At 41.2% G+C, this 13,044-nt stretch overlaps 1 protein-coding gene across 1 annotated transcript in view; it reads right to left on the reverse strand.

Moving 5' to 3' along the window:
• Window positions 1-13,044, reverse strand: part of magi2a (membrane associated guanylate kinase, WW and PDZ domain containing 2a) — a 121,945-nt gene that overhangs the window by 42,999 nt on the left and 65,902 nt on the right. The window contains exons 3-4 of the mRNA XM_030767767.1: window positions 3,172-3,291; window positions 184-399 (exon numbers count right to left, since the gene is read on the reverse strand). Coding sequence (XP_030623627.1) covers window positions 184-399; window positions 3,172-3,291 — 336 coding nt within the window. The remainder of the gene's footprint in view (window positions 1-183; window positions 400-3,171; window positions 3,292-13,044) is intronic.

Genomic DNA, 13,044 nt, shown 5'->3' on the forward strand with positions numbered 1-13,044 from the left:
TATCACCCTGACAACACCAGTTTCTATGTGATGATCAAGACTATAGAGTTGTTGCTATGTGCTGTTATGCTGCGTTCTAGTGCCTGGGGTCATATCTTGATCTTGTTAGCATAGCTCTGAGGACATGTTGTTGAATGTGACTGTGTTCTGGCTGTTATGACAGGCAGTGAAGGCATGGCTAACCTGGGGTGATGGCCACTCCATTGCCATTTACAATGGGTCTCTCCTCCTCTTCTTCCTCTGGAGGATCAATGCCAGCCTTCTCCATGTCGCTCACTGACTTATTCCGTTTCCGTTTGCCCTCAGAACTGGGTCTGGCACCCGACAGGATCTGATCCGTTACATTTAGCAGCAGCGGAGTTGGCTCAGCTGGGGGCTTGGGCGTGCCATAAAAGTTATCTGTACCAGAACAAAGGAGAAACAGAAAACCCCAAGACTAAGAGTCAATTACGTTTTCAGCAATGTCAGAGATGAAACATTTATGCACACAAACACACACACACACACACACACACACACACACACACACACACACACACACACACACACACTTTTCCACAGCATCCAGTTTTCTTTTGTGCAAGGTAGAAAACCAAGTGCAAAGATGACTGCAACAGTTTCATTTCCTGCCCTGTGTGAATTTACATTCATGTGCATTAAAGGCAGTGAACCTTGATTAAATTTTGAGATAAAACAGTCTCTTTGAGGCTCCTTTCATGATCTAACACTGAGAGAAAGAGATAGGATACCAGTCAATGCTCTTCCATTATACAACATGAGCAAGAAATCGAAAAAAAAAAAAGAAGTTTTGAAAATATAATATGCCCACAGAAGATAACCCATAGTGAAATAGTGTGAAATCTATGGCTGTGGTACATTATATGCCCCTATTGAAACACCCTTGTGGGGTCACACAAAGTCTCTAGGGTGTGACGCTATTATTGCCATGTGAGGTCCTGCATTGGAGCCTGTGACATCTAAATCGCTGACCAGCCAACCATTTCCACTCATGTTAGTGATGCTTATATTTCACTTCCTTTCATAGCACATCAATCACACATCAGGTCCAGTGTTCATCAGCTTTAACTAAGTACATAACCGTGTCTCTGAGCTCTACATGCTCAGAATGTCTGTCCCCTTCACATCAACAGTCCTCTCACTATTTTGCTGCCTTAGCCTGACGCCGTCCCTTGAGTTCCTCTCAGACATTTTCACACTTGTCCCACACTGAGAATCTTACTTCACTAGACTGAAACTTGTTCTGTGATGCCCACTGGACTCATGGCAGACTGTGATACCTGGACTGTCCTCCTCAAAGGCAATGTCTGTGTTTTGCTTGTTTACAAAGACCTGGCTCCCTTGAGACTCCTTGGCAGAAGACTGGGTACAGACACCACTACTTACTGACAAAGTACCATGGAGCTGTACAGATGGGAAACTGATAACAATTGTGGTCAGACTGGTTAGTACATTCTGAAAAATAAGCCTTTACTACAATTACAGTGTAGGGTAGCAAAGGACAGCGAAATGACAAATTCTTTTAGCCAGATTCTCTAACCCAATACAAGAATAATTCCTATACAAAAAGGTGTAAAACACTATCATTTGCAGGTTTATGCACTGAGAAAGATAATCACGTACTGGTAAAGGAAAACTAGTCTCTGACAAATACTGGGGTAAAGGGAGTACAACTGTATTATTGTTTTGACCCAGCTGGATTGGAAGATTTGGTGGCTGGAGTAGGTCTACCCAAGAATGATCAACACTCAAGTACTGGCATAAGCTCTTTATTAAATACTAACGCATTTGAAATGTGCCAATACATACTGAAAACACTCTTCCAACTGCAGCTGGATATAATCTTTTTGCAGTAACCATGCTTGTTTATCCATCCAATGTTCCTCTTGACTCTCAGGTTCTTACTAGATTTCTACTGAATACTGACTCCCTCTGTAAACTAACTGTGCCCATACAGGCTTTAACAATACTCAAAAATTTCACAGACTTGTTTGGAATTCCCAGAAAGCTCTGCAAAATTCCGTAAGCTCTAGAAGGTTCCAGAAACTTTTAGAGGGAACTGCGCTTACAATGAAATTAGAGGGCTGTCATTCTAGAAACCCCTACCAAATTCTTAACTTTAACAGATTTACAGATATTTAGTTAATCAACACATAAGTAACTACATACACAACCATATAAAACCATTACAATACTAGCATATAGCAATGCAAATTTGTGACAAACTTACACACAGCATTGAAAAGTGTTAGCAAACAGAAAATGCAATCCAATATCATGTTTAGCCTAGGCATGTCACCTCCTGTTATGCAGTTATTCAAAATAATGTTGAAATATTACGTGCTACATTTTAATTTATCTGAACACCACCGCGTCCCTCCCACACTCCTAGTTCCTGTTGCCTGTCTCAGTTCTTTAATTCAGCATTACATAATCAAACATGGTTTGTTTATTTATTTATTTATTTTGCAGGGTAGCCACTCAAAAGGACAGTCATATTTGGTCTTAGCCAGACACTCTGAATGATATACAGAACAAATCGGAAGAAAATCTAACATCACCTCTAGCAACCAGCCGTTAAATTGACCATCTGCAATTTATTTTTCTGCCATGGCAGTAACGGCTAGATTCAAGTCTCAGGGAAGTGGAAGACACACAGTTAATACTTCCTCTGAGTGGAGCCACCACACAGCTCCCATCAGTCAAAGTGGAACAAGCACTTCACACAGTCAGCCTTAAGTCAAACAGATATGGGGGAGAGAGAGGGGCAGGGAGAGAGAAAGAAAGGGAGAAAGAGGGGGAGACAGAGACGGAGAGAGAGAGAGAGAGAGAGAGAGAGAGAGAGAGAGAGAGAACTGTATTTACTCTGAGGATGATGCCATTAGACTCATGAGTGCAGACTCATTTGTGGAGACTTCTGCAGAGGCTGTAGGGGAACACTTTTGACCTTCATAGTCTGCGTTGATGTTTTTTTTGTTTGTTTGTTTTTTATTAAAATGCTGACAGCATCTGACAGTAGGTTAATCATCTGAACAACCAAAATTGTTCAGCTGTGAAGAAAGACTTTTGGTTGAAACTGAAGGTTCAATTACAGTGATTTGGCCAGTTAAGAAAAAAAAAACTTTTCATGTCCAAATCAAGCATTGACCTTACCTTCATATGTTCCACTCTCTAATAAGGCCCCACTTTTCTCCAATTCCATAAACCGATCAACAGTGACGAAGTTATAATCCACTCCTGGGACCTCTCCCTCCTTAGGCTGCCTGGTTGTACCTACACAGTGGAGTAGACAATGGTGTTAGCACTGGGCTACTGTCAAGGGCATCAAAGCACACAGGTTTTAATCCAAGAGCATTTACACAAATAGGGCAGAAATCTATTCATTAAAGTAAAGCTAAGCCAACAAAAATGGCCCATTTAACTGATGCAACATGTCGGCCACTTACACAGAAACAAAGGGGAGAAGAGAGAGAGACAGAGAGAGAGAGAGATGGAAACCTGAATGATCTTGTCTATCAGGCTTATGCAGGAGCAGTAATCCCCTTGCACTGTGATTAGGAGGAATATTCACGTTGCTCGTAATATTTAGGGGGGAAAGGGAGTCACTTCAAGAATAAAAGAGAAGGTGGTGATGCAATATCCACACAGGAGGTGGAAACACCATGAATCTGCATTTATGTCAAGAAAAGAAGACTCAGGGTCAGGGTTTCTCAAGCCTGGTATATAAACAGAAACAACAAAATGTATGAAATCAATAACACAATCAGTGATTGGTCAAGGTATTTATTTTTGACCCAAGAAATCAACTAGTCACTGGTTTGATTCAAGGCATCTCCGTTTGCCATAAGACTGCAAAGCCCAGCATGTTTAGAATATTTCATACGGGCTTACGTCTTGCTAGGATCTTAAGGTCACGTTTCACCAACCTAACCTTTTTTCCAATAATATTGATTCCTCAATCAATATTTACCCCCACTGACCGAAATAAATGGCATCCCAACAAGTGCAAATGTCAGTTTGCACTGAGGGGGTTATGAGACTAACTTGAGGTGTAAATGAACTCCTCAAGCTTTCTTGTAACAGAGTAGTAATTAGGCTTCTCTGAGCTCCTGAGGTTCACTTAATTGCTGCTGACTATGTTAGCACATGAGCATTCTGCAACAGAGGTGTTAAAAGAGGTTTATGCTTATATGGTAAACACTTTAAAGATACTAATGACCTAAAATTGTGACCCGCCTCGCCATATACAAACACACACACACACACACACACACTCTCCCCACAGCATCCTACTTGATACGGTGGGGAGAGTGACTGATGACTGATAAACAGAGCGTGAAAATTGAAGACCATTCTTCTATTACACTAGCATTTATGAAAAGTGCAGTTTCAAACCCTAGAGACAGCAAAAAGAGAGAGAAATTGAGAGGGATCTGGTGCCACTATCACACATCTGTTTCCACCTCATCACCTGGTCAATCACGACTGTAGCATGAAGATAGCTGGTGCCAAGCCTAACCCTACATGATAAAGATAACATTCTACATATGTTATCACAAGCAGTCATCTCTCTATCATGATGGGACTGCAATCACACCATTTCTCTGTATCACAGTCAGCTAAATGCCACTACTCTATTTAACTGATTGTGACATGAGCCAAAAAAACGACAGCACTCAACAGTTTCTTGGACACTACCCCCACGTCTGTGAGTACTGCTGACTATCCAGACACGAAATAATGTAATGAAAAGAAGAAAAGGAAAAAATCATCAAGTTACTTTCCAAAATATCTCAAAGCTCAATTAGTTGATAAATCAGTCCCTCAATATAAAAAGCAAATTTCTGAAGATCTGCTGGTTCCTTCTGCCATTCGATTCTCTTTAGCAAAGACAGGCCCTCTGCCAAAAGCCTTGCTTCATTATGTACAATCTGTCAATCAAACTATTTTGTGTCACTAATCAAGACAACAGACATGAGCCAGGAGAGACTCCAAGGCAACACATTTCATGTCTCTCCCCCCAAAATTGAGCAGTTGGCATGCTGGGACAAAGAATGGCGATGTAATTCAGCATAGTGAGAGAATCATACTAGCTGCTACACTTCTCCAGCTGGCTGTGTTTGTCACGTCCAGTGGAGAAATCCCTGATGATAACTCTATGATGCCTGTGTCTTAGTCACAGATTACACCTTCTGACAGCACTGGCTACATGCATCCCATGCTGACAACTTCAAAGAGGACCTTTGATGTTGGACAGCTATAATTAACCACATTATCCTGTGAGGGCTTTTCTATGGTAACTTCAATCTCTAAGACGAAGTGAGGGGGGGGGGGGGGGGGGGGATCCTGTTCATTATTGAGCATGTAATTTTTTGAGCAGTGGTTTGAAGTGGCTCTACATAATTTTGGATTCAGGAATATTTCTTTAATGTTCAACTGCTGTCTGTGCATTCTTTGTTAACATTAGCACCTGTTAATGTAAAACAGTCTTACAAGTCATATACTGTTCTGGTCTAACAGGTCATGTGCAGGGACAAACTCATAGAGTCCAAGTAATAAAGCCATCGGGAATGTCAATGGTGGTTTTCATGGGATAGATTACATAGACTCAAGAGGTTTCCATCTTTAACTCCAATTAAATTTTCATAGTTTCATTACCAGAAAAATACTTTCCTGCCACAACATACTGTTTAACAGTTTTCAGAGACACAGTGGGCTCTCTCCAGGAGAGCAAGCCACGACTGTGGTGAATGCAATCTTCAAACAAGGACAACAGTAACACAAACAGATTACTGCTGCTCACTGTGACGAACGGCAAGTTATTCGTTCTGCAGTATCCGCTGTAATGACTCTGAAGCGTCGACATCTTCTGCGTACAAAATGTTCCCCAGAACTCCCATGGAGAGAACTGAGGGAGAGAGAACAATAATGTTGTCTGAAGCAAGTGCATCTCCACACATTTTGCTCGAGAGGGAAAAGGAGACATGGAATGTTGTGCTTCTCTGAAAATCTGTTGTGTGAGTGGGTGAGATCTGGCACACTGGCACTGCATCAGATCACTTTATACTTCACACTGGGCTATACATTTCCTCAACCCATTAGAGATGTTTGTGTCAGAGAGCAGACATGTGTGTTAACTTTAGAATTGTTTAGTGTGCAACTGCAAACTGCTAAAGCACATTAAGACTGACCTTAAGTCCATTTGCACACTTTTGTCCATTAGGACCTATAAAGCAATGCTAGTTTAATATGGACTCCCAATCGTCTAGAGATGAGTAATGCAAGCATCACAATAGAGTGCAATCACGTACTCTTTCTACTTAAAAGGAATTATTCAGAAAACCATGGTGATGATTAAAAACATAATGAAAAGCACCCTCGTCTTGTAGATCATCACCCGTATGGCTCTAAAATCAACCACATCAGTGTTACCAAAGTACCAGACACCTTCACCACAGACATGATAGCCTCTCCAATCAATGTTTTTGTACTGTCCAAGAGGACGCTTTTCACATGGTGCTCACGGAGTATCATGTTATACACTTTTGTCCTCGGGCAGCATAATACGATTCACATCTCCACTCTCCAGCTGTCAGTCAAAAATGGAATGAAAAAGATAGAACCAGAGAAAAACTCTTAAACAGCGTCTCATCCTGTCGGTTTAGTTGTGTGTTTCTGTCACCCTCTCTCACTGCTACTCCTTTTCTGCTTTCTTTTTTCTCAATTTCCCTCTTGCTCCCTCATTCTCTCTCTCTCCAAGTCAGGAGAGAGGATATTACTGTACAGTGTTGTGAGAACCAGCCACTACAATGTGACAGACTTGAGAGCAGGACTTGAGGCTGTCTTCTATCTTGCCTCCTTACATAGCCTGCTTGCATATGCTTGCCATCTAAAAGCATTACGGAGACTGACACCAAAAGCTGTTGAGGTCCAGGACTGTGTCCTTCCAGTGATAATGTAAACTGCAGCAAAAATAGTTGTACAGCACAGAGCAATATGCTGCTTTGCAAAGAGTGACCTAGTTAGTCTGCTGGATGTCTAAATGAGACAATATGGCACCAAGCCCTCAACTGCACTATGATTCATCAAGAGAAATTAAAGCTTGTTCTGCATCTCACGATATAGGCTGGCTAAACGGCCACCCAGCAATTCTAAGCACTTTTCCACTTCTAATTAGATGTACAATCCAACGCACATCTGATACAATATCTGACTTGTTAATCTGACACACTGTTCAAAGCCCCACACTGGTGAACAACTGTGTGATAGGTAGACAGAAACGTTAGGTTCAAATCCCTTCTCTCGATAGTTCCTCTCGATAGCAACACTGTGGAGAGTGGCTGAGGTGAAGTGCTGAAACTAACACAGTGTGGTGATAATATAATGTTCCAGTTGAGCGACATATTGTTTTTTTCACTGTGTGCTGCACTTCAGCCTGCCGCATTTAGAACTCAATCTTTCAGTTATGACAAGAAGAGGCGGTGTCAGCGAGGTCTATTGTGTCAGTTCTAATCTGTCCATTAGCCAACTGGGAAATGGCAAAACCTCCTAATGCTGGGCCATTATGAAGCTGGATTATAATGGTATTCGGTGTGGAAGAAACAGGAGATAGGCACGGGCTGAGGCAGAAAGTGGCCTCAGCTGTGGGACACCGTAAAACCTGCTTTCATAGCACTTTCTCCTGATGTGTAAAAACGGAGATCCGTCGATATGCTCATTTAGAGTGAGCAAAATAAGAAAGGAGAGAAGCATCCTTTAGAAGACTGCTCAGATGATTTGCATGCTACTGTATCCGTAAATCAGTGTTCTCTTTAGTTGGAAACGTCTACTCAGACGGCAGTGTATTTCCACCAGTGTGGAAAAACAAGTGAGACAAGTCCAATGCCACAAGCACAGTGTGCTCCTTTCACCTATCGACAGGCGGGATGTGAGATTGATTTCAGAACTCGGAAATCGACTCATAGCCTGTTGACCCGGTGATGGCTCTCCACAGCTGCTCCCAGAATTTCATTAATAGTTTCACCTCCTGGAGGTGCTATATCGACATGGTAGCATCCACTGAGTTATTGATGTAACAGATGCTCCATAGAAATCAGAAAAAGAAGTAGAAAATACGGAGAGGTCACTGTTAGAACGGAAACTGTGGTGGCGTTTTCACTTTTGTGATTACAAAGAAAATAACGCCGTGACCAAGTAAATATCAGTAGGAGAGAAAGCAAAGAAGGAAAGCGAGAAAGAGAGAGAGAGGTAGCAAATTATCCCGTTAGCTGACTGTCCCTTAGCTCATTTCCCACAACACGCAAGACATGCACTAGTTTGCCAACTCAGCAGGGCTAATGTTAACTATTCATAGAGAATTTCATCTCCTGGGAAATGTTTTACTACCCCCTATGCAACCCAGCTGACTGAATGAGGTAAATTATCAGATCAAATGATCCTAACCCAGTCTACTGAATCAAATATTTGCTCACTTAGAATTGTCAAGAACGCACTGTTTTTGACATAAGAAATCAAACCACATCCTAAAAACTATGTCAAACTGGTGAATGCTCTAATACTTCGAATGTAATACTATTTTGTACTATGTTAATACAGTATAAAGAGCTTCAATATCTCCTTTGAGGGGCTTCCATTGGACAGCTGTGCATTCTCTGTATGTTTATTAAAGTCACTGCTTGGTTATGATAGTGGTGTAATCACAACTGGTTGAGTGATTCTGTGATAACAAGCTGTCATGTGAAAAACTGGCCCAACTAAGGATGCAAAATGACAAAACCTCAGCAGTCAGTGCAAAGCTTGGGGACTCACTCCCTATTTGGACCCATATTGAGAGATCCTGCCAAATCCATGGGAGGCTGGAGGAGTCAGTGTGCTGAGAAAGCTCTTATCGTCCAGCTGACTCCATAAAACATGGCAGGGAGCAGAACAGCTCATCTATACATGTATATATACATACATACACACACACACACACACACACACACACACACACACACATATATATGTATATGTGTATATATATATATATATATGTGTGTGTGTGTGTGTGTGTGTGTGTGTGTGTGTGTGTATATTTATACACACACAAACACACACACACAGACACTGCACTGTTATTGTGCTGCTGACTTAAGATTGCTAAGAATACTTTACCAAGCAATGTCCGTTCAAAGAGCGCCTACTTGTCAGCAGGTGATGAAAATGAATATTAAATCATTTAAAGAAGCGAAAAAAAATCTATAAACCATGATTAATCAAAAGCCGGAGTCAATAGCCAAGGTTGGATCACATGCACTTCAGGTATGAGACAAATTAAAGAATAGCATTAAAAGCATCCTATAATTCCAAAGCACAAAAGCCTTACCCAAACACAATCGAATTTTATAAAAGCATTTCTCAAGCCATGTCCTAAGCATTTTCCTAATTTACAAACCTGATTTCACTAATTAAGTGCTTTCTTGTAAATGATGCTGAATCAGGTGGAACTAAAACAAAATGCTCAGGTTACAGGGTCCTGTGGGAATGGATTAAGAAACACTTTGCTCCAGTGATTGGATTTTATGTGAAGGAAAAAGGTAAAACCATACTGCTGAGGTTACAAAGCAATGGATACACACTGTCAAATAAAATCACCTATCGTACATATGAAAAACATCAAACACTGTGACTCCTGTATTTGTATGCAATGCCACCATATAAGCAACTAGACTAATAAACACCCAAACATACCTACAAATCAGCTTTGTAATGTACCTACCCCTGAGAAGAGACTTAATCATGTTTTATATCCTCGTGAAGCAAACAGATGCTCTGATACACGTATTCCTCTTCCTCTGCGCTGATGGTGGGATGTTTTCTTTTTTTGCTCATGACAAAAATGACTGTTTTTGGTTGTGCACAACATCTGAAGCATGCAGGAATCAAACCCGTCACTCACGACTTTATGGAATACATTAAAAAAAAGATGCAAAAGAAAATAACTTTGCAATCTGGGGACATGTGACAGCAAATGCAACGCTGTTCTGAAAACCCAAGGCAATCAAGCCAACCCCAGCCTTTAATCTTGCGGCATTCTCAAGAGAAAGGAAGAGAAGGAGATTGTGTCGTATTTTTCCAGCCGTTCTTGCTGCTCTGTACCCATTGACAATAGGACAGCTCATTCATAGTATGGAGAGAGAGGGGGAGGCTAGAAAAAAAAAAGGCTTGAATAAATAGTGTCATGATTGTGTGGCGTGAGTGTGTGCGATAGTCTGCCCACTAGTGTGTGTCTGTAGTGTGTGTTAGTGTGTGCGTTCCACAGAACGTGGTTGATGTGGGCTGAGCACAAATGAGAATGTGCTGCTGTCAGCCTAATCCCCCTGCAAGCATCATCGTGCGGAGAGCACATTACATCTCAATGACACAATCTGTTTGTCAGAGCATTTGCTGAACTGATTCAATTCTAACACCCAATCAGAACAGTTTGGCAGAAAACGATTGGCACTGCAAGTTCTGGTAGATAACAAGACTACAACATATCTTAACCCTGTTTGGCTCCATTGTACTATTACAGGGATTCTGTGTTGTGAACAGCGTTGATCTATTTTCCTGGGCTGTCAAGGGAGCCAATTTGTCCATTTCTATTGCAACGTGTCAGGAAAATTGAGCCCCTGGCGTCAGTGTCAGAGGTTAAACTAATCACCCCTCTGCATGGGTGTAATAATCACACAGAGAGACCTCTGTCCTGTTTAATTCCAGGGGTTAAGCCATAGCAGTGCAATGCCACCCCCCTCCCCCCTCTGTAAGGACCATCTTTGGCCCAGGATGTATGTATGTGTGCTAAGCTCAATATTAGGTCTGTTCTAGAACACAGACCAAAAGCTTAGGGGGAGATTCCTGAGTTGGAGACTGTAACATGTTTAGTAGATCAAATATGGCTTTGAAATGTCTTCTTTACTTCAACAATCTTTATTTTCCCTGTCCTTTATTTAACTGCTGTCCAATTAAAGCTGAAAGGGATTACGCTGACAGAGTGTATTGGTTTTCTCATCAGCTCTCCACTAAGTGTACAAGAATGAGAGAGGAGGTCCCCTTAAGCCCGCTCATATCAGTAGTATCTCTGTCAGATCACTTTGTACCACCATTAAAGTACAATGAACACAAAGCTATCTAACTGTTCCCTATCTCCCTGTCCACTAAAAGCACTTAGCAAACTTAACAAACATTGCTTTTCACAGTAGGTGTTTTCGACAAAACAAATTTATAATTGTCCCAACTGTTGACATTGCCATTCAAGGCACTTGATTATGTAAATGAGACACAGTAATGCATTTGATATCTGTTTGCATGTCACTTGCCTACGATTTACAAATTTTGTGCATTAACATGTCAATTTTATACAAGTCAATTCCTAAAAAAAACAAGTCAAGGCTGAAGATCTGTGGACCTCAGACAAGTTTTGAGAACCAGTAGTTCCTCAAAAAATATCATGCACACAAGTTTCCAAAAAATCATAAATAATAAGGAAACACAGTGAATTATTTATGCATTTTTTTCCTTGCAGCGCTCAGTGTCTTGCTCTAGGCAAAAAAAAAAAAAAGAATGTGTTCTCAGAAACTTCCTCACTGAATATCTGTGAGAAGTAAATAATGATTTGAGGAAACCGTTTATATAAATAATAAGGAGGGAAAAGTGTTCATACATTTACTCAGTAGAGGACAGACAATGGTATTTCAACTAGTCTGGATAATGGATGGGGGGCAAACTGAAGCAGCAATTTTGTATGTTTACTTTCCAGGCACAAAACCTACAATATGTACTGATACACGCACAGTCACCTGTGTATGGATCCCACTTAATGGCATCATGCTCTTTTTTTTCTTGTGGCCTCTATCTTTGTAAGAATAAGACCAAGAATAAGAGAAGAAATGAGAGAGCTGCAAGCCGTATGCAATGGCTGCTTCAGATATAAACCCAATGAACCCTTACAGGAGTTTCTGGAGCAGAGCCCAAGAGAACATTTTCCATAACCGACCATAGAACATGTCATGATGCAAAGTCTTATGGAAGCGAGTTGAGTTAAAGTAGAGTTCTAAACACAAAATCCATGCCAAGATGCGCTGAAGGTGCTAAGGTGGCTCGTAAGGACTGAAGGTCCAATTAAGACACTCAACATTGCTTATTCCTTCATTTTGACAGTTACCTGTATTAATATGCAAACAACTCTGGTGATAAAGAGGTAGTTATGGCGGGGGACCTCAAATCTTTATTCTGTCAAACTGAGTCCCCGTTGAGGGAATGCTTTTCAAATACTTTCTCAGTTACAGAGACACAAATCCTGTGTCTGCTACTCCCTCAGTGGACTTTCATCCCAAAGCCACTTTGAGAGGAAAGTTTCCACAGATGGAGTAATCCTACTTTACAGCTAACTGCAAAATCGGCAGAAACTTTTATTGGATCCTTTCAAAGGTGCTCACCATGACCACTACCACCAATGTAATTAATTTTTTTCCTGCCTCCCTAATGGATATGGGCCGCAGTGGATGGAGAGCACTCAGAGACTCCCTCAGAAGGCAAGACACTTCAGTTTTACAGTATGGGTAATCCAATTTCACTTGCACAGAAATCATCTCATGCCATATATACTTTTTCAATGGGCTTTTTTATGAGCCACCATAAAGCCATTCAATGGTGTTGAATATCCAGCCTCACTGATTTCTCCTCGATGGGAATGAGCCAAGGTCCTCACCTGGATCCTGCTGTACACATAGGCAGGCATCTTAGAACATACTTCCAATCCATTTGTGGAAATGCGAATGTATGAAAATAATTTATCCAAGCAACTCTGTCAATCAGATGAAAACTGTGTCTGCAATCTTCAAATCAAACAAATACAAAAGGCTGAGAACCAGGACGAAAAGGACAAATGAGGCCATGTTACAAGGAGCTTGATGACAAAATGTAGCAAAAAACACCAAAATGTATTGATTAGTAAGAGGCAACCAACCACAATGAAGCAACGTTAGCCATCAATGGAATGCTGCTCAG

Source organism: Chanos chanos, chromosome 1 (genome assembly GCF_902362185.1).
Source record: "Chanos chanos chromosome 1, fChaCha1.1, whole genome shotgun sequence".
Classification (NCBI taxonomy): Eukaryota; Metazoa; Chordata; class Actinopteri; order Gonorynchiformes; family Chanidae; genus Chanos; species Chanos chanos.